Raw genomic sequence first — 25,958 nt, 5'->3', positions numbered from 1 at the left:
TCCTGAGTTCTCAAGCAGAGGAAAACAGAGCTAAGGATTAACAAAATATGGATTCAAAAGAAACCTGGCTAAATATATTTGCATAAAAAAATAAAAAGTCCAAAACCAAATGTAGAGGTCAATTAAAGAAAAGCAGGAGGCAAGGAGTTAGTAGACCAGGATGCAGGGTGGAGTGGGCCAAGAGTGTCTGAAAAAACCTGAGAATGTGACTGTAGACAAATTACTTTGGGATATAAGACAGGGGGTTTGCCCTTGAACTCTAACTCTAAAAAGGACCCTTGCTCCCTCTGGAGCTAGCAGAGAATGCATGATGCTTTCATGTGCTGTCATAGCAGCAATAAGATTCTTTAGAAGTGAACATTCTGTGATTCAAAGCACAGTCAGCCAAAATAAAGCAAAATGCAATCAGTTTTTGTGTCGGAGACAATGTAGAAAAACTAATTGATATTCTTTCTGTGACTTAGATACCAAAGTATTTTAATGTGAGATGGCTAAAATTTTGATTTGTCATTTAATTTTAATAAGTAATTTATTAATCAAAAAACCTATCCTCAAAACTGTGTCTTCAGATTATCAAAATTACTATTTGAAAAATTTTTTTAAATTGAGTTGGTTTGGTACGTGGCCCTAAACAACTGGTTTTACTTTTATTTTTTTAACCCAATTCAAGAAATCAGTTGTTGAATGAGACTGAAAAGTTTTGTGGGTAAATCACAAACTTTGTAACTCTTTTATATGGCTTATTCGAGGCTGATTTAATAGGCAGCTAAATTTATAAAGATGCTCTGGCAATTTATATTGATACAAAAGCCACAAGAGTAATTAATAGTGAGAATGTCTGTCCATGGGAATATTATGTAACATCTGAACTGAATAAAATGATTTCCAGTCTTAACACTGTGATATCTGCAGGTCTTATTACCATTCTTTCAGCAAGTATTTATCGACCACGTACAACATTCCAAGCATTAAAATGGATATTAAGAATGTAAAGCTGAGTAAGACAGTTCCTGCTTTCCACTCAGGGCCTGGTGCAGGGGATAGTCAATTACAATGTGGTAAAGCACCAGGTGTATTGTGAACACAGAGAAGGTAGAGCCAGACTCTGCAACGAAGGCGGGAAGAAGGTGGAATCACAAGAGGGTTTTAGAGGTGGTTGCTGAGGCTTGACTTGTCATGAAGGATGAGTAAAAGTTTGCAAGGTATATAAGTAATATTATTGGCTAACATTTAGTGACTGCTTAATATGTATTGTTTTAAACATTCTACATGTATTAACTCACAACAACCCTACAAAGTCAATGCTATCATTATCCTTATTTCACAGATGATGAAACAGACACAGACAGGTTAAGGAATTTGAGTAAGTTCATATAATTTGTAAATACTGGAGCAAGAATTTAAATTTAGGCACTCTGGCTCCAGAATCCACACCTAGGGGTGTGGTTTTTTTTTTAATTAAAAACAAATATGTCATACTATAGACAGAAAAAGAGGAGTTATAATTGAAAGTGTAAAAATTAAAGGGTATTAGCAGCAATATACTTGGGAGGGCTGCCTTTTATCTTGATTATACTCTTAGCAATGTTTGGTAGAGAAAAATGTTTCCAAAATACTAAGTATATCTTGTAATTTACATTTTGCTTGATTTTCATATATCTTATTTTAATCAAATTGATGACGAGAAATGCAAGTACCTCTTTGTATGAAGACATAATCCTTTCAATAGCATCAGCTCCAGAGGCCAATAAATTTCGAGCAGTAGTAAAGGCTTCTGTCCGTTCACTAACCATAGCTTGTTTGGGGCCATCCTCTAGATCTAAAAGCAAATTACAAAACTATTGAGTTTTTTCAAGTAACTAAATGTTTTATTTTATACAGATGAAATTGTGGCCAAAACAACCACATGTAAATTTTTCATTAGTACCAGCAATTTCCTAGAAACTTAATGAATTATTGAAAATACAATATTTGTACTAGATTTTATTTAAAGCTTTCTTTTGTTTCATTATTTTTTTAGAAGGAGACTTGGAACAAAAGTAAGTCTATAGGAATTATGACTATTTTCATTTAGCATTCTTTTAACTTTTTCCAAATTCAACTCCCTGCCCTTATTACAGCTAGGCAATCAAATACTATGGATTTGGTCAATAAAATACTACTAATAGGAATACAAGCAAATATTTCTAGTGTAGTTCCTTTAATAGAAATGCAAGTTAGCTGACCCTCATAATCCAGCCTCTGTCTACCTGTTTCAACCAACCCTCACTCTACAGTCTAGCGGCAGCCCAAACATGCAATACTCTATTTATCCTCTGCTATTTGCATACATGATTTCTTCTGACTTCAATATACTTCTCTTCCTTCTTTGTCTAGCTCTTTCTTCAAGAGTTAACTCTTTAGTAAAGGTTTCCCTAGAAACTTTTGCTGGCCTTTCCAATGGACTTTAAGTTTCTTAAGGGTCAAGAATGTGTGTTCTATTCTTTATTCCTAGTACTCAGCAGAGTCTCCAGCACATAGTACTCCTTAATGTGTATTGAATGGATGCATGGATGCATGGATGGGATGGACAGATGAATGAACATCCTAAATTACTGTCAATGCAGAAATACGGTTAAGAGGAGTCAGACTAGGTTTGAATCCAGGCTTTACTACTTATTGGCAGGTAGTAAGGTAAGTAGAACTTGCCACTTATCCTCTCCATGCCTATTTTCTCATTTGTAAATGAAGGAGACAATAATACTATCTCAAACAATTCTATCTCAAAGAGTTGTTTTAAGGTGAAATACAAATGAAGTGTTAGTCTAATCTATGGCCTATAATAAGTTCTCTAAATGTTAGCTGTTATTATTTTCTCTAGTTATTATCGCATATCTATTTAATTTAGTCTCATTCTTCAAAATTATTCTCTCCAAGTCATTACTTTAATCTTTCCAACAATTTGAGTCTCTATCTGGCCCGTCTATAGATTATTTCCAAAGTTCTAAATTAAATGCTGAAAATTAATGAAGAAATTAGAGTGATATAGATAGTCATAGTCTAACTTTGATATTTATTGTTCTCTGATTTATCTCAGTGCAAAGGTTTTTTTTCTCCATATCAGTGCAAATATTTAACTTGTGCCCTATTAAGACTACCAGATAATTTCATATTTACTTGCTCACAGACAGCTCAGCTGGGTTTGAAAGAGATCCACGCATAATATAAGGTAAAATGCACTCAGCAGATATTTACTGAACACCTAGATATGCAAGAAATTAGGCAAGGTGCTATAGGACATGCAAGGATAAATGTGATTTTCAGACTCTTTCCTTAGGGAGCCTATAGTTTGGTAGGAGAGAGAAGATAAGTTCCCAAATAACTATGCAGGGCAGCCTATGAAGAGAGTTAATGGGAGGTGTTTAGAGGAGGCAGAGATCATTTCTTGCTGCAAGAGACAGGAAATGCTTCATGGAGGAGTAGACTGTGAGTGAGGCCTTGAAGACCACATATAATTTCAATAGATCATAAGTATAGTATAAGCAACAGGACAGAGAAGGGAAACTTCAAGCAATGCCAACTGAATGATAAACAGTCTGATCAAGTTACAGCATGGGTTGGTGTCAGGCACTGATTTCACCCGAGTACGAGAATCACCATGAGTTCATGGGGTCCTTTTACAATAGTCTAGGGGCCACCCGGTGGCCGAGTGGTTAAGTTCCTGAGCTCCACTTTGGCAGCCCAGGGTTTTGCTGGTTGGCATCCTGGGCGCGGACACGGCACTGCTCAGCAGGCCACGCTGAGGTGGTGTCCCACATAGCACAGCCAGAGTCACTCACAACTAGAATATACAACTATGTACTGGGGGGTTTTGCGGAGGAGAAGAAGAAGAAGGAAAAAAAGAAGATTGGCAACAGTTGTTAGCTCAGGTGCCAATCTTTAAAAAAAAAAAAGAGGACAAATAGTCCAATGTGGTTCCTCCTAGCCCTACTGTTGTCACTGCTCTAGAGGACTCCTGTTAGCCCCCTTGAAGTGAGTGAGTTTCCCTGAGGAATGAAAAAAGAAAGGCTTTGAGTGCTGGTATAAGTGAGGAGTAAAAAATGTGATTGAATAAATAGACTGGAAACAGAATGTAGATATTCTTACATTTAAATGTGTGACAAAATTTAGATAGACACAAAAAAATTACCGAAAGATTCTCAGCAAGCTACCAAAATAGTGAATTGCTGAATGAGTTAAAGCACTAAGAATAGTTTTGGCTCATAGAGAATCTGGCTGGTGATCTAAAATAATCATGGGATTTTATGAATTTGGGTTAAAAGCAGTTTAAATAGTAGCTTTTACTGACAGTCTCTGTCAAGAAGTAAAAACACTAGCACAGATGAACTGGTGTTTGACATGGCATGGTACTTTCCACGTCGCTTTAGCAGATTAATGCCTATTGGGTTTTCTTCGTGCTTTTAGCAACAAAATTACAAATAGCTCTGGACAGATTTCATTTGACTTTTATTCTACGGATTGTTCTTTGGAAAGTACTGTGAGAGCAGTGCCAGTAGTATTTTGCCATGCACACAACAGCCAACTGCATAACCTCTGTGAGAAGGGTAGATTCCTCAGTGTCAGAGATATAAATTCATGACCTAAAGCACTCACCTATTTTGTATCCCAGATCAACACATTTTATCTTCCTCACCAAATATTTTGAATACGTTGTCAAAAGTGCCTCACTTAAGGATTTAATATTTAACATTATATCTTCTCATTTTACTGCTATTTTCAGCTCTGCTAATAAAAGGATATATTGAAACACGGTCACATCTGTTGCTATTTCACTGAAAAGGTGAGAAAGGATTTAAAACTAAGGTTATGTAATACATTTGTCAAAACCCATAGAACTGTATAATACAAAGAGTGAATCCTAATGTAAACTATGGACTTCAGTTACTAATGTATAAATATTGGTTCATCAATTATAACAAAGGTATCACATTAATACAAGATGTAAATAACAGGGAAATTATGGGAGGAGGGGAAATTTGGGAACTGAACACTTTCTGCTCAATTTTTCTGTAAACCTAAAACTATTCTAAAGAAAATTGTCTATTAATTTTTTAAAAATTAAAAAAGCAGGCTACCCTTCTGTACTTTTTTCTTTGGACTTACAATCTGAGTTTATTTCTTGTCATTTATGTTTTATCTTTGCCACCTTGACAAATCTCAATCTTACCCTACCTCATACCATATATAAACATCAATTCTAACTGATGATCTTAATGTGAAATGAAAACCCAATAAATTTCTAGAAGATAAAATAGGAGAGGGCTGGCCCAGTGGTGCAGCGGTTAAGTTGGCACGTTCTGCTTCTCGATAGCCTGGGGTTCGCTGGTTCGGATCCCGGGTGCAGACATGGCACCGCTTGGCAAACGCCATGCTGTGGTAGGCGTCCCATGTATAAAGTAGAGGAAGATGGGCATGGATGTTAGCTCAGGGCTAGTCTTCCTCAGAAAAAAAAAGAGGAGGATTGGCAGTAGTTAGCTCAGGGCTAATCTTCCTCAAAAAAAAAAAAATAGGAGAATAACTCTATGACCTTGGGTTAGGCAAATATTTCTTAACCAGGACAAAAAAAGCACTAACAACAAAGAAAATGATTGATAAATTGAACTATATTAAAATTATGAACTTCTCTTAGATTAGACACTTAAGAGACTGAAAAGGCAAGAATAGAGGGGGAAAAGAGATTTGAGTGTGTGTGTGTGTGTGTGTGTGCGTATCTGACAAACTACTCATTACAGAATACACAAGAGCTTTACAAATGAACAAGCAAAAACCAGATAAGCCAGTTTAAAAATGAAGAAAAAACTTATCAGTACTTCATAAAAAAGGCTATCCAAGTAGCCAATAAACAAATGAAAAGTGCTTAACCTCCTCAGTCATCAGAGAAATGCAAATTAAGACTACAATGAAGCACGCTTACACACTCATAAGAATGCCTAAAAGGAAAAAGACTCACATCAAACATTGACAAAGATGTGGAGCAACTAAAACTCTCATACGTACTGCATGATACTATTTATATAAGGCTCAAAACCCAGCAAATACTAATGAATGATCGGTAAAATGCCTGCCTTTGCTGTGGCATGGGGGCAGGGGCAGGAGGAAGTGGGGATGGGGGTAGGAGATGAGGATAAGACTGGGAAGGGGTTTCTGGGATGGGAGCTTCTATGATGAAGGTAAGGTTCTGTTTCTTCTCAGTGGTGCTTACGTGTATGGGTTGACTTTGTGACAGTTCACTGAGTGGTACACTAATGATTGTGCCGTTGTGGGCATGTATGTTATACTTTAAAAATTATAGCTCCTGACACGAATAGCTAATTACAGCTAAAAAGTATGTCTTTGATATGTACTGATAATTACTGTGACAATAATTGGTCAACAAGAGAGTAGTCATATGTAAACTGACCCAAATACAAAATTATATTTCAACAATTTGGCATTTGAATATGAGACATACTCCTGCAGCAGGAGCTATGGAGATCATCTTGTTGGAAGTACATTTTAGGAATAAACTATCACCCATGTTATGAGGGTTATGGTAGAGTTCAATTCCATTCCTAAGAGTGCTTTCAGTTGCTACTTCTGATGTGCCACCTCACGTTAGCAGATCACCAACATGTGGACGCTACTGGCAGTGCTGGTGGCTTAGGTGCTCTCTTCACTGCCTGTCAGGTGTCTGTGATAAGGTCTGGCAGAAGGGACCTATAAGTAGCTTTCCCTGGCCTTGCCCAGAACTGCTTTTGATATGAAGAGAAGAAAAGTGGCCTATAACATTAAAAAATTGAGATACAGCTCCCAGGTAACTATTTTCTTGACATAATTTCAGTCTTTCTCTTAATACAAAGCAAAGAAAGGGGTAATGTCCTCTAAGAAAATATAATAGAAACTATATATAATTAACTATTTCAATGCCTCTATTTCAAGCATTAGCTCCCACGATTGCTTGGTCTCAAACTAAGTTAAGTCCCTTATAGACTAAGTTCCAATATAGCTAAATGGAGGTAGCGTGATGAAGGTAAGAAAAGTAACACACTAGGAATCACATAATGTCTTCTATCCTTAGTGCTTCCACTAACCATCTGTGTGCCCTGAGGCAAAGCTGGGACTCCAGACTAGATCACCTCTAAGCTCCTCATATGAGTGAAAATGGCATGATTCCACATGCAATTTTGTAATGTGAACTTGAATATAAACATAATCCTGTCCTAACCATAAGATTTCACTTGAAGTTGTAGGTGGGTGGTATAACAAATCTACTACAAAACTATTTTTCTTTTCTCCTCCAAAAAAACTATGCAGGCTCTTCCTCCTATCTGCACTTTTACCTCTGACTTCCTAATCACTTTTAAATGTCTTGCTCTCTTAACAACAATAATCGTGCCAGCAAATGTCTATTGAGCATTTTCGATGAAGCAGGCATTGTTCTAAGTTTTACACATGTACTCTTCTTTAATCCTCCTAACAACCCTGCTATGATTTCTCCCATTTCAGAAATGAGGAAATTGAAGCACAAGAAGGTTAAATGACTTGCCCATAGTCATAGCCTAGTAAGCAAAAGAGTAAGCATTTGAACCCAGGCAATCTGATGCCAGAGCCCACATGGTAAGAATAGAATAAATATTAACAATGATCCACCTAAATTCTTACTACTTGCTGAGAACTGTTTCAAAGCACATTAAATACATTACATACAATTTCATAATTCTGTAAGATATATATTACTATACCTATGGTTAAGAGAGGAAAACTGAGGCATATAAAGTTTATGCAAATTTCTCAAGGATGGACAACTACTAAATAGCTGAGTGAAGATCTGAACAGTGGCCTGCTTCTTTATTGTATTGTCTATTTTTCCTCTATCCTACTTTTTCTCCCTTTTCTCTTTGCCATTCTTCTCTCATTCACCCACTTTTTCCACCTATTTTTGCTTTAAAATATACAGTATCATGTATTTAATTCATCTCTAACATAAGGGACAACTCAGGGCATAAGTGTAAATTAAGACTGAAGATTAGATTAGAATATATGATATGTAATTCCAAGACCTAAAGCCTCAAAGATATATCATTATTTAGAAAAAATAATTTTGTATGAGTAAAACGCTAACAATATTTTCATGTGTTAAATCATTGTAGGTCAAATGTCTTTAGTAAATACGTACAAACATTATAAGCGTATATATAGTAACATTAGAAATTACAGAAGATATTGAAGCACCTTCTCATAATAATGCTGTCATATCAATTTATTTTTTTCTTCTATGAAATTCTTATACTGCTTCTCTTTGTATAAAATCCTCTTTTGAAAAGAAGCTTTAAGAATTACTTTATTTTACTTGCATCACTGTGATTATCATAATTTCAATCTGAAATTTTAATGTTGTTTCTTTAATTTAATATGATATTTTCAGGATTTATTTTTAAATATCTTATTACATCACCCATAGAAATAAGATTGTTAGATTCTTTGCATACACTGTTTACTTCTTACTGGTCTCTATGGGGTTAATTTGTCACCATTAATAGCTGCATTTTCTCTGCTCTATGTTGAATACTCTGGGGTTTTGTAATAAGACCAGTGCTTCCAAGGACTAAGAGAACTACACCATGATCTTGTCATTGGTGTTGTCTCTATACGTTATATATGAAACTTTTAAAACATCCATATACTTAGATCCACTATGAATATCTGATCATTTTGTTGTGTCTTACTAAAACTAATCTCAAGACCATAAATTTTTGTGTCATTTTTTTCTCCAATACTTTTTTGAAAAAGCAATTTATTTTATCTTATAATGAAAGGATTATGTCTAAAAATACTATTACTAACAACGCCTTATTCAATATAAACTTTTTAAATGATTTTTTTAAAAAATAAAACTTTGAAAACATAAAAATAGATAAAATTCAGTTTCCCAGGGGTCTAAACACAGTATTAGACAGTTGAGTTGTGGAGTATATTTGGTATATCTATAGTCTTATCACATGGGATTGACAAATTCCAATTTACTAAAATGAACAATTTTAGGTTAAGAAAGACTCAAATTTGACAAGTTTTTTTTGTAATAATTGGTTAAAGCATTGAAGCACTGTTTCAAAATATTAGAGTATAGGGTAATTTTTTTACTTGTTTTTATTAAATGACTTCAAACAAATAACTTAATTCTTAATTCTACATCAAAAATAGCCGTAAAATAGTGTGAATTCTGTTACCTTATTCTCAGTGTTGCCTTTTGTTTCCTGGGTAATAATTGTCACTCTGTATCAAGAACGTCAAGAGCATGCTCTGTACTTTATAAACATTATTCTGTTAAATCCTCCCAACAGTCCTCTGAAGCAGCCTTTCCAATTCTCGTTTTACAGATGAGGAAATGGAGGTTCAGAGTTTAATTAACATGACTAAGAGGATACAGGCAGGAAGAGGGAAAGCCAAGAGTTGAGCAAAGCTCTGTCTTACTACAAAGCCCATGCTTTTATTTAGTTACTTCAACACTAAGGCCAATTTTGACCAAGTGGTTTTTAAAGAGAAGGGGGAACGTTTTATTTTGGAGGAAGAGAAGAAAATGCTGCTACTTTAATTAACACCCCTTTGTCTCTGCCCATTAAGACCCAAACTCCCATCTCAAGTATTACAGAACGTTTTAATATTGTTCTTGTTGTCCCTATCTTTCTTAGTTATCCCAAAGATGAAAAATGTTGGTAAAAACCACTGGGGTGGTGATAGCTAGAATTAGACAGGGGCAGCTTGACAACCCCTACCCCCACAATGCCACCAAATCATGCTACATAGGAGGTTTATCTATGTTACCTACAAGTAGAGGAGATCTTATTCCATGGTGTGAAGCACTTCCTAAAACAATATTCCTAGTTGCCTAATGTAGTCAACCAACTCTTCAAATCACAAAACAGGGCAGATCCAGTTATAGAATATTTATAGACTAAACACATGGGATGTGCAGAACTGAAGTTTAAAACACATGGAGAGAACTTACACTGCTTTTCAAGATATTAATTTGAAATATCTCACAACTGGAAAGGACTTTTGAGCCACTTATCTCCTTTCACATTGCAGGTATTATTATTGGATGTTGCAAAGTCTGCCTTTGTTTCTGACCATTAATGACCACAGAAAAATGGCTACATATTCAGTTTCACTCACACAAAACCAGCAGTGACACCTTCAAGAGAAAAAATCCTAAACATATATTGAAGATTAAGCATAAATGTCATTACCACCATCTGCAAAGCCAGTTGCAGTGATAATAGGTACAGCCACCATAATCAGTCCACTGCTGCTCCAAACATACTTCGTCAAGCACTGCTCTATCATGATGTACCACAAACGTTTGGATAAAATGAGGTTCATCTGATCGGCTAAAGCTTTGTAACTTTTCTGGAGTTGCTTCATTTCCACCTATAGAGGGAAAAAGAGGCAAGAACCCAGCATGAGTTATAAAAGTAAATATTGTATGTCTGAAGGCTTTCTTTAAAGATAGGTACACATTATTTTGTTTTACTTAGTATAGTATGATCTATGATTCTAACAACTAAAAAATACAGATTAATATAAGAATGAGTCATTATTATTTAATTTGGTCACACCTATATTATTGAAAAAAACCCATGATACTTAGTAAATATAAAGTACATGTCAGTGATTTACAATTTTTATTTCAAAATTACATGCATGAGGTTAAAATTAAACGATATTCTATAAGACATGAGTAAACAATGTTAGAACTTTATCCTTCTTGATCACACCAAAAATATTTGAAAATAAACACGACACACATATGTGTAATTAGATTCCATTTTCGAACTAACTCAATTTGCTGGATTTTGTCTTAAATGCCGGAAGCCTACAGCATGCTATAAATCACTGAGTTCAATGATTCAAGAAGAATCACAAGTCAATATGACTAATACAACATATAAGGCCAATTTTCAAGGGGGAGTAGAAGTCCTAAATTTGCTTTAAATTTTCTTCTTCAGATTCCTACTACTGTAAACATTTGTCTTGATAACTAATGATGCTTCAAAAAGTAAAGAATTCTGCTTGGGAATTAAAATACCATTTCAACTTAAGAATACCTGAATATTTCATTTGTACTAAGTCATTTGTATTAAGATTTCAGATGCATCACCTTAAAAAATTTGGTCGTATTTAATATTCTGAGGTTACTTCAATGCTCTGGAAGTTTATGTAATTAGGCTAACTATTTTAGGGATCTGCTTAATGTCGAAAATCTTTAGTATTCAGAAATAACATTCTGAAATTCCTTTTCTCCTCCTCATTTCTTCTCTAATCTTAGCTTTTCTCTCAAAGCCAGACAAAATTTCATTTCACTGCCTCTTTTTATTTGTGTCAAACATGGTGCTGAACATTAACTAAGAGTTGGAAATGCCATTTGTGAGACACACTCTCCTGCACTTCTTAGGACTGAGGACCCTCCAATGCTGACCAGACATGCAAAATTGTTAAACTTGTCTTTCATGTAAAAGGACAGGGTTTTTTTTCCTCTTAAAAACAAAGGGCCCTCAATAATAACAACAAGAGAATACCAGCTTAAATTTTCCATCTCAATGGACATGTGTTTACTCAGTTTCCAAACACATTTTCTTCTAATGTTCTACAACCAATTAGGATTTAAGTTTTAAGAAAATGCTTCAGAGATAATTCTGAGCATGTTTGGGTAACTGAGGCTAAGTAGACTGAGTGCTGAAAATTTTATTCTCATGAAACTTTAGAAAAGTTTGCACTCTATAATTCTTTAACAACTTGTGAGTAAAAAGGGTAAGGAAGCATACATTCTAGTACAGGTTTAGATGTCATCGGAGTCTAAAACGCTAAAGAAGTGGGTCCATCAACAGTACAACAGATGGTATCTAGCACTGCAGTGGCAGCTCGAACAGTCTCACATTTCACCCATCATTTTAATTTCTATCTTACCTTATGTCCTCTGTAAAAGGCAATTTCTTCAACATTGGCTATAATTCTGGAGTGCACATACCGCAAATAGCCTTTTCTATGAGCTTCTTCAGCCACCAATTTACCAAATTTGGGAGAGCAGGCTTTCAGCACTTTAGCAGTGGCATATACCACAAGCCCTGCTAATAGGGTGGGCCCAATTGGGCTAGCTCCTCTGGATGGAGCAGTCTGGATGAGCGTATAGGAGGTCAGGATTACATCTAAAATAGGTTTGGTCAGATTAGAATACAAGTGAGCCACAGATTGGGAGAACATCATAATATCCTCAGTAAGAGACTGGTCAGGGTTTGCCAGCCTCCCATCCATATTGATCACCTTATAAGAAGTCTGATTTGTAAAACAGGTTTCATAGGCATGGCCTACTAGGCGAGTTCTGAAGGCCAAAGCCAGTTTGCACTCCAGGTACCTTATCGCACTGTTCACAGAGGCAGCAGGGATGGCAATCATAAGCCACTTGAGTAATTTGATGATGAAAGCCAGTTTGCACTCCAGGTACCTTATCGCACTGTTCACAGAGGTAGCAGGGATGGCAATCATAAGCCACTTGAGTAATTTGATGATGAAAGCCAGTTTGCACTCCAGGTACCTTATCGCACTGTTCACAGAGGTAGCAGGGATGGCAATCATAAGCCACTTGAGTAATTTGATGATGAAAGCCAGTTTGCACTCCAGGTACCTTATCGCACTGTTCACAGAGGTAGCAGGGATGGCAATCATAAGCCACTTGAGTAATTTGACGATGAAAGTCCGAGGCTTCTTTTCCACAATGCTTTTCACGATGTTTCCATCCAGACCAGCCACATAGATAGACAGAAATGTTCTCGAGATCAGAGCCACCGAGTGGAGGCAGAGCCACCCTGTTTCAGTGGTCACAAGATTTGGAAAGAGAATTTTCCGAAGTTCTAGTAGCTGTTTGAAAACATCTGCATTCACTCCAGGCGAAGAATTTTTACAAGTGGTCTCGGTGTAATGCAGTATTTCTCTGTTCTCTGCAGTCGGGTAAGCTGCTTCTTTTCTCTTCCTGTGGCCAGATTGCTTTAAACGCTTGCTAATGATGGGATAGAGGGTTTTCAGAGCATATGCCGCAGCCACCAGGCAGGCAGCCCTTTTAGCAGCGCTCGATCTGGTCCATTTCACTCGACCAGCTGCTGCATTTAGCATATGTGTCATTTTCCCAATTATCCAAACCGGCTTCAAAAAGAATTGGTTTTAAAAGATCATGATCCACCGGAATCCCCAGCAAATGTTTCAGAAAGTCCTACAGCGTTCCATAGTCCGCAGCATTTCTTCTCTTCTTTTTTTAAATTTTGCTTTTGTTTTTTTCAATTTTATTCTGCTGTGACAGATGCAGCGGAGCTCAGACTCCACCGCACCTACTGGGGATGATTCCCTCAGAAGCTCAAGCTGCACTAAGCCGCCCCAAGCTCCTCCCTCACAGGCCCCTCATTGGCTGTGAGGATGGTGGGACCTTGGAATCCTCGCCGCTTCCCTTTGAACCTTGAAAACGAGGAGAAAGCAAAGCGAATTACATCCTTAGACAGGAGTCCAAAGAGTTAAATGTCTATTTTGGGAAAGGTCGAATCAGGGCAGCTGCGAGCGACAAAACCTGCCCCAGCTACTGAGCATGCTCAGCGTCACTTAGAAACGCACAGAAGTTTCAGAATATACATCACTCCTCTAAGGTTTTAGTAGATACCACAAGGGGAAGAGCAGAAAGAAAAGGAAATTTCCAAGCGCTATAAAACGAGATGAGGGAGAAGGAGCTAGGGAGATGAGGGAGGAGGGGCAAGAGGACCAACATGAAATGAACATGAAAAGGATATGGAATGAATGTGAAAGGGTATGGACTGAATCTGAAAGGGAGAGAGAGGAAAGGGACAAGCGGGAGGGACACTGGAGAAAACAAACTATCAAGTACTTAGATCTGTTTTTCAGTCCCATTTTATTTTATTTTTTCTGTCTGTGTTTCTCATGAAGTCCCAGAATCTATCAGACAAGTCGTAATTGAGGGCATATTTTGTAAATAAATAGGAGAGAAGTCTTCTGCATTATAGAAAATAGTTCTTTGCTATATCTCCATCTCTATGTTTACTTGTCCTTACAATAAACATCTTCCAGCCCCACAACTGCTATTTTTAGCAATGGAGATCTGATGCACTGGTATTTATTTACAAGGTGACTATTGAATAAAAAAGAGCAGTGTTTCACTTCTACCACCCTCTTGTGTCCTTTAGATAGTTGTTACTTGGAGGTGTGTGACTTTATAACCTAAAGTTAACCATTTGGGAATCCAACTGGAGTTAGATGGTGGAAATAGCTTCTCTGGGACCTTACTTCATTTTTTGAGAGTTCTTTGTCTTTTGCAAACTTTTGTTTTGCTTGTTTTGTTTAGGCTTAGAGATAATCTATTGGCTACTTCCCACTTTGGTTATTTGATTCAAACAAAGAGTGTTAAAAAAATTTTCCCTACATCCCTAATGGAGGACTTAAACTGCTAAACAGTCAAGCAAAATTCTGCATACTTTTAAATATGTAAAATGTTTAGGTAAGGATGAGTGTGTTTTCGAATATGCAAAAACATTTTTGCTTCCCCACACCCACCACCCCCCACAACATACATACACATTTCTAGTCAACTGGAAGCCTGGGAAGATATGCATTAAATTAGAACAGAGGTTGGCAAATTATAACCCAACCAGTGGGCCAAATTTGGCCTGCCACCTATTTTTTTATGGCCCTTGAGATAAGAACAGTTTTTACATTTTAAAATGGTTGAAAACACATCACAAGAATAATAATATTTTGTGGTGCATGAAAATTACATGAAATTTTTATTTCAGTGTCCATAAATAAAGTTTTATTGGAACACAGCCACACCCATTTATTTATTTACTTATTTTCTATGGCTTTCAAGCCACAGAGCCAGAGCTGGATAGATGAAACAGAGCCTAAAATATTCACTATCTGGCCCTCTTCAGAAGAAGTTTGCCAACCCTTGTGCTAGAATATAAAACCTGTTTCAGTGTTGAATGATCTTCATTATTCAGTTTACTGTGAATAAAGAACTATTCTCCTTTTCATAAGTAACAATAGCCTTAAACTTTTAAAACTCCTTTCCCATGTACCTATATGAATTTCAAGAATCATCACAGGTCTCTTTTCATTTGTTTGCATTCAATTCAGCAGATTGACTAATACATGAGTGGCAAATTCATGCAAATTTCTTTTATAGCTGGCCATATTAGCAGCAAAATCTATGATTCATTCCATTGAGACTTTCTAAGTCTGTATGTAGAGATCATAGTGTTATAGTGGTTATTTTCAAAATCTTTTATTCCTAATCTCACGTTTCTCATGTGTCAAAGTAAGGATCTCTTACCCTTATAAACTTTAATTCTTTATGTCACATCTCCTGACTGTGATAAGACAGGTGGAGGGCCAGGGTAAACTTAGCTGGGGGTGATAGGAGGATGTTCAGCCAGGCAGAACACGTACACAGAGGGTTGCACCGGTCAGCAAGCAGCTGGCAGTCGAGGCAAGTGGCCTGCATCACTGGCATAGGACAGCCACATCAGGGGAGGAGCAGGGCAGTGGGAAATCTAGAAGCAAAAAAGGTTAGAGATCAAATCAGGCCTGCACTTAGTTGTAGGTAGGTCAGTTTATCAACTGATAATGAAGCTAGGGTATAGGAACAAGCTTTTATTGGCTTGAGTGAAAGACTTGTTAGAATGAGGAAAATAATCAAGATAGAAAGACAGAAATTTGGTTACCGGAATTGTGGTGCAGGGAAGGTTGGAGGCCAGTTACTAGAACTGGGGAAAAGGTTAATGTGAGATTTGACCTAATGATGAGCCACTTAAGTACAGATGTAACTATCACCATTTTAATTCCACTCCCACCCTTCACTCTACCCTACCCCCAAGAGTCAGGGTTGGTCCTAGCATCTGAAACCAAGCTCAAGACTTCAGGGAAGGCAGAGGAAGAATTCAAGATGATAGGAAAACAGATACATAATTCCAGTGGGAAATATATGCCATTTAAGTAAGAAACTAAGAGTGTCAATGTACTTCTTTCATTTTTTATATTGCCATGCAATTAAAGCAGAAAGAATGCTAATTTAGTTTGAATTTCAAACTAGGTGAGAAAAAAAGAGTGAAAAAAAGTCACTTGTTACTATAGTAAACATAATTCAGCCTAATTTCCACTCAATCTTCTCAACTTTACATGTGTTTATATCGGAAAGCATAAAAATTTTCTTAAGAGAGGAGAAATAATCTTAAAAAAGATCTTGAAAATGAATGAAAGTTAAAAAATAAGCAATAATTATCAAATCACTCTGTTCTCAAGTGTGATACTCTCAATGTCAGTGTCACAGTGGACATTACCAACAACCATGGAAGAGCAGGATTAGACTTTATATATATATTAGAGACTATATATATACACATATATTAGGAAAACTACATGCTTTATAAACAGTAAAACATCAGAAATAAATTTTTATAATAAAGAGACCTACATATATAAGTATATGAATAAAAATGTATAATGCAGATAATATGTATTATGTGTTTAGATAGTAAATCACCAGAGAGTAAATAATTTTTAGCAATAAAGATAAATTAAGGTTTAAGATTTGGGATGCATTTCCTTCTCAGCAAATGCTAAGTAGTATTTTATCTGTGCTGTATTCCTTTCTTGAACTGTTTCCTGACCCAAGAGATTACCTAATTGCCCTACTGGCCCTAAAATAGCACAGCATTTGACTCATTATCTACCAGTCATGCTAGCCTTATTCATGTGAGCCACAAACACAATGAAGATGAGATCTTAGGTCAATATTTCATCTGTTACAAATAACCACCTAATAACTGGTTCATAATGAAATGTCTTTTGCTGTGAAGGAAAACCCAGCAAATATCTTGTCTGAGGATGTATCTCATAGATTAATCTTTCCTTAGCCTAATTTACCACTTCCACTGCCTCTCTGTGACTGGAAGGAAAGCAGTGACTCTAGTCAGAGAGAAGACACGGTTCTATCCAGCTCCCACTTCTTGACTCTTCTCAACAGATTGGTCAACCTGTCCTTTATGTCTCTACCTATAGAATATATTTTAAAAGGTCAGTCAATCCTCTATAAAATTATTTTCCCCTTCTAGTTAATTTAGTTAATTTGTACCTGTTTCAAAATGTTGAAAGTAGGAAAGGCTAACGCACTGGGCCATTGCTTCTGACTCGACTGTATGGTTTAGTTACTGAAAAACGATGAGCTACTCCATGACGAAGACTAATTTGTTCTGAAATGCTATACTCACTTGGTTTAATTCAAACCAATGATAGATATACTTTGGTGAATTTTTGTGACAAAAATCAGTATTTATATGATTAAACAATGTCTACCAGGGCACATAATCCTATTTTAGGCAACTATATTTTAGGCACTATTTCCCAAAGAGTTAACAGAAAATGTAGCATATTTGAAAATGAGAGATTGCCCAGGTTAAAAATCTGGAAAACAATCATGACAATTGGGGAAAAAAACCATTTTGTGCATTTGTTTGGTACAGATTTCTAGTTTCTAACCAAAATATCATAGAACAGTGTGTAAGATAAACATTTTGTGAGGATATACAAACATAACACAGAAACGATCAGTAAAATCCAACTTTCGTTTTGAGATTTTTTTCGGTAAGGTGTTTAAAGTCTTTGGGTCTTTACAGCTAAACCCAGTTTTGATCAAGCTCTCTAAGAAACCCACAAAATGGTAAGTTACTACAGCGCAATATTTCTAATAAACAACTGTGTACTGAATATTGAAACTGCACATGAAAGATATTTAAAGGATTTGGATATGGAGTGATGTGGGAATGGAAACATCATCTTGAGGATTACGGATCCATATCTTTGTTCTTGCCTTCTTTTTCTCCCCTCAGTCTGTTCTTTGACCTAAAAAAAAAAGGCTGAGACCTACAGCAAAGTAAATAAAACTACGGTGGGGGTGGTTTGAAACACTAACCCTGCGGCCACAGCCCGACACTTCATTTCTTGAGGGTTCCTTCGCCCGACCGGTTGAAACTGCTGTGTTCTTCCTCCTTCGGACGCGCTGCTTTCGCACGGCGTCCCCTGCGGCCCTATCAGGACAGCGTCGCCGCAGAAACCGCAGAGGCTGCCGGGAGACCCGGAAGGAGCCTAACCAGGCCGCAAAGGCTGTAGGGAGGCTGGGCTCTAGGCCCGTGGGCCGGAGAGGAGCGGGCTGAAACCGAGGAAGCTGTGGCTTAGCACTGAACGGAGCCGTCTGAAGTGCAGCTGTCAGAACCCCAGTGTCTTCTCAGAAGTTTTGGGGAGATGAACTGGGTCGGGGGCTCCCGGTGAGTCGTGCTGCTGGAGCTTGAGACTGTAGCCTTGCGTCCCTGGACGTGCATTCCCGTCATGGCGCCTCTTTCCTAGGCCTCGGAGGGGAGGGCACAGCCTTGCCTGGGGGCAACTTGCTAGGAGAGGTCTTTTAATCTTCCCCAAGCCGGGGGACCCTAGCACCATGTCTCTGCTCTTAAACCGAAAGCAGCTCAGCTTTTCCCCCACTGCCTTTCCAAAAGCTTCACATGTGGGGCCCGCCGTGGGTGAGGTTCTCTGCTCTCCCTCCCCCGCCTCCCGGGTCCTCCTCCTCTAATGAGACCTCTGAGCAGCTGAGGCCTCTTCTCGCCCCTGCTTCTCCCTTTTCGAAGGGATTTCTTTGCATCAATATATCATCTTTGCACAAATTTGTAAGGCGTTATGGAAGAGGCCATTCCCTGCTGCCCTTAAATCCATTGGTGGGGGCTCGTATCCACCATAAATCCAATTTAGTTTGTTTTTGCAAGGGAGGGAAAGTGAAGCGTTTTTTTGCTTTAACTTACAAGAGAATTTACAATTTGTTTTGTATTTAGAATTAATCACATAAAGGAGGATGAGTTGACAGTTTAGCTTTAGGTAACCTGTTCATTGCTGTTGACCTTCAAGTCCACTAGGATGGAAATCATGTGGGCCTGTAATTTCGTTTGATCAAATTCCCTGACAAAAAGAATTGTTTTGATTGAAACATTAAGCCATTAAATACAATTTTTGTCACAAGTAGACCCAGGACAGTGATGATATGGTTAGAATATAACACATTTAAATTCTTAGGAATTTTATAAGAGGAAAGACAGCTTTTGTGTTCAAGTATTGTAACGATGTCTGACAATTTTAGCAATAGCATTTATCCTGTTGAAGATATGTTAGCATCGTATTTTAGAAGTTTATCTGATTTATTCCTAGCTAATGTTCTAGCATCATGCTTCCACTTTGGAGAAAAGTGAAAACTCACTTACAAACGTCACACAGTTTAGTTGATACATGATTATAATTTGATGTTTTTGAATTCTTTAAAATGTGAATATTAAATGAGATACAAAATCATCTTACAAATGCTTAAGCAGTATTAAAATATAGGTGCTATTATTATTCTGTCATATATCTTCTGGTTATTCAGGGAGTAGTATTTTGGTTGCTAGTGGGAGGATGCAAAAGCAATGTACTGCAGGAAACATGTAGTCTAGGATTGTGTTTCTCAAAATGAGGTAGTGCTGCACCTGGAGATATTAGGTACCAGGGGGTTAAGAAACCACAGAAGAAACGTGACACATCTCCCTGGAGCATCAGTTTTATTCACAGATCGGAGGAAAATATATTTTTTAATTTAAGTAAACATGGATATGTTATAGAGTAAAAGGCAAAACTTGTGTGAAGTTGTAAGAGAAAATATGGAATTTTAAATAAATTTTCTTGGGGAGGTTGGGCTCGTTAGGGTCAAACTCCAGATTGGTAATGAAAAAATGAGTGTGTCCACTTTATACTATCCCAGCAAACAAAGGTAGACAAGATTAGTTGATCATGGCGCTCTGACCATGAGGCCGTAAGGGCCTCAGAATCTGAGACAGTGCTTAGTAATCACTAGCAGTTGATTGGAGCTGCTATAGAGTAGAAGTTTTAATCCTTGTCTCAGACCATCCTTGAGTACTTGTTTATTTCCCTCTGTTGTAGGATTAGTTTTTGTTTGAAAATTTTGAGAACTGTTAGGAACTTAAAATATAGACGAGTAACTAGAGAACATTTACAAAGCTCTCTCAGAGCTGCTCCATCAGAGAATTCGGCATTAATTAATTCAACAAATACGTTTTTACTTGCCTCCCTGTTTAGGGCATTGTCAAGCTGTATAGTGGGATTCAAAAGAGAAAAAGATAAAACTTTGGACCACCAAAAGAATTTATGGTAGAATGGTGAGATTTGAATTAGGTGAATAATTTTAAGACTAGATAGTTAAATGGTACTTAATATATAACAAATGCTGTTCTAAGAACTTTTTGTACATTAGCTCATTTACTCTTAAGAAGAACCCTATGAGGTATGTACAAATGTTATCCTCATTTTACTGATAGGGAAACTGAGGCACTGTTAATGTTAAGTGGCTTGCCCAAGGTCACCCAGCTAATCAATGACAGTTATTTGAGAACCATATGCTTAATGGCTATGCTATGCTATGCAATGTAGAAATACGAGTATTGTGAAAGTGGCACATGTAAAGGGCTATGGATATTTAGAGAACAGAGAAATTACCTTAAACCTTGAAGGATAACAGTGTTGCACAGAACAAGCGCTACAGAGAAACAATGAAACACAGGTTCTTAAAAGCTGAAAAGGAAGTGAGATAAATAATTATCAAATTGGAGACCTAGTTTTTACCAAGGCTTCTTAGAAGAGATGGGTTGGGAGGGCAGTATTAAAGAACCTGAAAGGATTATTTGGCAGACAGTAGATAGGTCTGCATTAAGACAGGAAAACACTTGCAAAGAGGCTTTATACCTTTTTTCCAAGGAAATGAATGAAGCAGGCTACAGCAAGTTTGTATTTTGGTTGTAGCAACCTGATTGTATACACTAAATCAAACCAGGGTATTCTTGTTGTGTATTATAGGGACCTGATATACAGTTTAATTGCGGAATCATTTGATAGGAGCGTCTTTACAATTGCAAAGGTCTTTGCAAGTTTTCTTGGCATAAAAGAAACTTGGCATTTAACTTTTTGCTGCTCTTCTGTTTGGGGAGTCTACCAGTCACATGTAAGATTTTTTTTTGTGAGGGAAGGGACTGGTGGCTAGGGAAGAAATAAGCTTTCCTTATTTTGATTTTTAAATTACTTGGTTTGGCTTTAGTGTTATGCTTTGTGGACGTCTTTGAAGATATAACATTTCATTTCAAACAAAGTCTCATTTAGGGTAAAGAGATTTGGTCTAAGCTGAAACTAATTGACATATCTATGATAGTTCCCAGTCTACTGTCCCTGAAACTTGCTAATCAGCCATAATGTCAGATTTTTCAATTTAATGGGTTCTTTCTTTTTTTCCTAAAATTATATTCTTTTTTTGACTTAAAATGCCCCTCCCATTTTAAGTCCTTTCTTTTTTTCTCCCCCTGCTTTTTCTTCCCAAATCCCCCCAGTACATATTTTAGTTGTGGCATGTGGGACGCCACCTCAGTGTGACCTGATGAGCGGTGCCATGTCCACGCCCGGGATCTGAACCAGTGAAACGCTGGGCCACCTAAGCAGAGGACGCGAACTTAACCACTCGGCCACGGGGCTGGTCCCAAGTCCTTTCTTGACAAAATTAAAAATATGAATCATTTGTCAGTCTTACCAATTAAATAATTTTGTTTTTTTTTAGTTGTCTGGGAATCATTGACCTAGAACTCTAATCTTTGTTTTGTACTTTTACGTCAGCACTGAGACCCTGTGTTTTCCTAGTCACATTGAGGTGTAAATTTGAAAGAGGACAGGTATAAGCACTGATCTTTTTAATTTGGAAAAGATTCTCTTTTATTTTCAGTATTTGGTGATTGATGACTTGTTTCACCAAATTCATAGCCACCTCAGACATGAAGGTGGTAGGAAGAGAAGAGAGAAAGGAGAAGATAAAGATGTGACCAGTCTTTGGGCCTCGATATGCTATTCAGAATGGGATCAACTATAGATCTGAAATACAGCACTATACATGCAGTGTAAGAAGACTTTTTGTTTTAATTAGAGGAGGTTTATTTTTATAACTTAGATTGAAGAATGCAACCCGTGTCATAAGAAAGACACAGATAAAATCCTGTTTGAATTTAGGTGAAGGAGAGGTTTGCATTTGTAAATGTAGGCCTAGAATATTCACCTGTGCAAAGTATTTAGTGAGTGCTATGTACCAGGCACTGTGCCAGGTCAGAGTATAAAGTAACTGAAATTTAGTCTCTTTCTGAGAGATTTATAGCTTATTGGGGAGGGGGGAATATGACATTCCATAAAGTTTGAAAATGTTGAAAGATCAGGGGCCAAAATATATGATTTAAAAAAAAACAGTGTGAACAATAGTAGAACATAGGAAAGTTTTAGCTGAGAGTTTGGCAAATCAGAAACAAGGCTAAAGGAAAGTTTGATGGAGAAAAAGAATAAAATAAATGTTATGTAAATAGTTGGAGATAAGATTACTTATTTAAATACTTAAAAATGTGTATATGTGTCTGCGTGATGGTGAGGTTGAAAACCAGACTGAGAAGTTGAAATTTGATCTGTTGGATATTGAGGAGTCATTCAAATTCAGAAGTACCACAGTGAAAGTGGTATTCTATGACTGTTTGTTTGTGGTGCTAGTGGTGTGTAGTTTGGAATATAGTGGTGAAAGACTCCAAGACAGTGATACCAGTTAGGATTCTTCTGGGGAAAAATAATCAATACTATTTTTCCATTTTCTTGTATGACTATATATTTTCCAGATCAAATCAAAACCAGTCCTAGGGCTGGCGCGGTGGCCGAGTGGTTAAGTTCGTGCGCTCTGCTTCGGCGGCCCGGGGTTTCGCCAGTTCGAATCCTGGGCGCGGACATAGCACTGCTCATCAGACTATGCTGAGGTGGTGTCCCACATGCCACAGCTGGAAGGACCCACAACTAAAAATACACAGCGATGTACTGGGGGTCTTTGGGAGAAAAAGGAAAAATAAAATCTTTAAAAACAAAACAACCCCCAAAAAAGCAAGCAAAAAAAACCAGTCCTATGTGAATTTGGGTTAATTATTAAACCTCTCTGTATAGGAGCAGATCAGGTTGTGAGGGACCTTCATAATGGAAAAAAGAATACAAAATTGTGACTACAAAATTAGGTATAGGGCTTGGAAGGGGAATATGCAGATGAAGGGCTCTGAACTTAAGTTTAATTAGCTTTACAATAAATTCTCTTTACTGTGAATTAGCCTCTGTCCCTGCATCTCTTTCTTCATCTGTTAAATGGGGATAACACTTAAATGTACGGTGAACATCATCCCAGTTTGCCTAGGACAGTCATGGTTTATGCCTGTGATCCTAGTGGCACGCCCAGTTTAGCATTTGTTTTCGGAGTTTTTGTTTTGTAATTAAATATAAGCTACCATTAATGCTTCCGTTAAAATGAACCCAGATAGATTCAGTGAACATCCTTTTTTTTTTTTTAACCTCTGCCATGGTCTGTATTAGTGCATGAGCAACGTGTGCAGTGAAGAACGTTCTCACTTTAACATGTGGTTAAATCTGAAGACATCCAATGACAACCCAGGCCTGACACTTTCCAGATAGAAAGTAACTAACAGCTTCTTTTAAAGATAGCATGAAGGGCACTTGCTGATAAAGTGTGCTGAGACATGAGTGGCTGGGTACAACTAACTTGCTGGATGGGACGGGAGAAGTATTTAATGCTGCTGTCTGCTAGCCACTTGCACCAGCTAGTTGTAACATTGCATTCTAAGGTCTGAGAGATTTGTATAGCCGCCATGCCTGGGAGTGGGGTCAATAGGAAACATGGAAAATTTTAGATTAGGTGTAAGTGAAATATTTGCTAGGAATAGAGGCTAATCAGTCCTGTCAGAGTGCCTACAAAGAGTAGTAGGAATGTTGTTGCTACAGTGGTTTTGTCAACAACCGTTTCCTTTTTCATAGGGTTTAGTAATGCTTTTGTAACCTTTTGGCAGCAGGGAGCTCAAATAAAGGAAAATTAATGCTTAATGATAAATACTGATGTTTTGTTTTTCATTTGAGTTGATGAATCTATAACTAGTACACAAAATGTTTGCCAGCATTTAGCATCTCTCATGGTCACATGACAATCTGAATGCACAAATCTGCTGAAAAAGCATCAGGAGTTACTTTCAGATTTGGTAGTTATTTTAAGGAGATTATAGCTGCAGACAATAGTTTGACACATGTAACTGCAGAACATTAAAGATAAAATTATTTCTGCAATGATAATATAAATAGAAATTTGATGGATCATAGCATCTTGGGTAAAACAGGACTCTTACTAAATTATGTAACCTGTGTAGCCAAGATACACTTGGAATTGGTTGTAGTTCATGTATATTTCACAGTTGTAGTCAAAGAGGCTTGATATTTTACTGAACAAAGCTACAGTTGTCAAAATTTTCAATTTTTTATATGCACAGTTAATGTAACTGAATTACAGTGTTTTTGAGACAATACTGATGTTGAATCCAAAAAAGAATACTTTGGCGTGTTGTTATAAGCTTGCTTTCTTTGTTGCCTTTTATTAATTGGATTTCATAAACATTTGACTCTTTGAAGAGTTACTTGATAAATCAATCTATGTATCGTGCATTGTTATTGAACATTTTTGCAAGCAAGTCCTCTAAATTTTGATGACATTTTATTCAAAAACAGTTGAAAATATTTATTCAAAATATCCCATAAATGGAGTGAAAAACTTCAACTTTAGAAGCTTTTAGTGAATTATAATTGTTGAAATAAAGTTTTTAAGATTTAATTGTGAATAACCTGAAATACACATCTGTGTTGGGCTATCATTCACAATCTAAGATCTCTTCCATTGTATGACCCAGGAGATGGCTGTTCATGTTTATCAATACAGCCTGTAACTATGAAACAATATTTTCCATGTGAAAGTACTATAAGAATTCAATCTCTAAGAACTTATTTTAATTAGGCTCTGTATTCTGAATATTAGGTGGATTTCTGCCTTATCGATTGACACTTTTTTTCTCAATACCATACCTTTTGTAATTCATATTACTCTAAAAACTTCTTCTTGTATTGCAAGAGAAGAATTTATATGAAAGCCATAGCATTCTAATGTATATCAATACTATTCCTGACACATCAGGTGGACCTGCTTTAGTTTTCTGGAAAACCAACCTAAGTACTTTTTCTAGGCTAGTTACTGTCCTGAATCTTAATAAGTCTGCTAGCTAACAATGTTAACATTATGATGTCTTAGGTTAATATTAATTTCACTGTGACACAAGCCATAAAATAATTTTTTCAATTGTTAGTTATTGCTTTATTAATTTTATTTACATTTTTCACTTTGAATCACACTTAAGATGTTATTACAAGATTGTAACAATCTGGAAACGGTTTCTTTTGCATGGCACCTCGCCACTAAAAAGATAAACTAAGCAGCAAAATAAAAAGCAAAACAAAATAAACAAAAAAGAAAATTCAAGACTAGCTGACAGTTAAGATATGTGACACCCATAGTATTTAATCCCTAATGTAGTTTCAACATCTCCTGCGTACTCCATGTAAAATGTACGTTCGTGTTGTTCTTGATGTTTCTTTGACCACATTACTGCCTGTCTTTTTTTTTTAAAGAAAGTATTTCTTTAGCGTTTTCCTTTAAATCTTTGCTTACTAGAAAGAATGGCAAGGGGCAGAATGCCCTGTTATATTTTTGTAGTCAGTATGGTTTTATTTCTTCCTTTCTCTCTCTCTTCTTTCCTTCTCCCCTTCCCTCCCTTCTCTTCTCTTCTTTCCCTTTCTTAACCTCTTTGCACTTTTCTATTTTACTTTATTCTTTCTATCTTAATGAAGAATAAGTTAGTGTA

At 36.8% G+C, this 25,958-nt stretch overlaps 2 protein-coding genes across 7 annotated transcripts in view; one reads left to right on the top strand and one right to left on the bottom strand.

Annotated features, from left to right (window-relative positions):
- Positions 1–18,180, bottom strand: part of LOC138922532 (ATP-binding cassette sub-family D member 2-like) — a 59,749-nt gene extending 41,569 nt beyond the window's left edge. For all 6 annotated transcript variants that reach the window (XM_070259104.1, XM_070259102.1, XM_070259103.1 and 3 more), the window contains exons 1-5: positions 18,038–18,180; positions 15,401–15,620; positions 11,983–13,518; positions 10,266–10,446; positions 1,698–1,819 (exon numbers count right to left, since the gene is read on the bottom strand). In XM_070259104.1, the coding sequence (XP_070115205.1) occupies positions 1,698–1,819; positions 10,266–10,446; positions 11,983–13,191 (1,512 nt within the window). In that variant the 5' untranslated portion in view covers positions 13,192–13,518; positions 15,401–15,620; positions 18,038–18,180. The remainder of the gene's footprint in view (positions 1–1,697; positions 1,820–10,265; positions 10,447–11,982; positions 13,519–15,400; positions 15,621–18,037) is intronic.
- A 59-nt stretch (positions 18,181–18,239) lies between these two features.
- The window catches only part of LOC111772098 (regulator of DNA class I crossover intermediates 1-like), a 72,674-nt gene continuing 64,955 nt past the window's right edge, over positions 18,240–25,958 (top strand). The window contains exon 1 of the mRNA XM_070259108.1: positions 18,240–18,389. Within this exon, the coding sequence (XP_070115209.1) occupies positions 18,367–18,389 (23 nt within the window). The 5' untranslated portion in view covers positions 18,240–18,366. The remainder of the gene's footprint in view (positions 18,390–25,958) is intronic.

The sequence above is a fragment of the Equus caballus genome, unplaced genomic scaffold (assembly GCF_041296265.1).
Source record: "Equus caballus isolate H_3958 breed thoroughbred unplaced genomic scaffold, TB-T2T haplotype2-0001077, whole genome shotgun sequence".
Lineage (NCBI taxonomy): Eukaryota > Metazoa > Chordata > Mammalia > Perissodactyla > Equidae > Equus > Equus caballus.
This window is presented reverse-complemented; position numbering and strand designations above follow the sequence as displayed.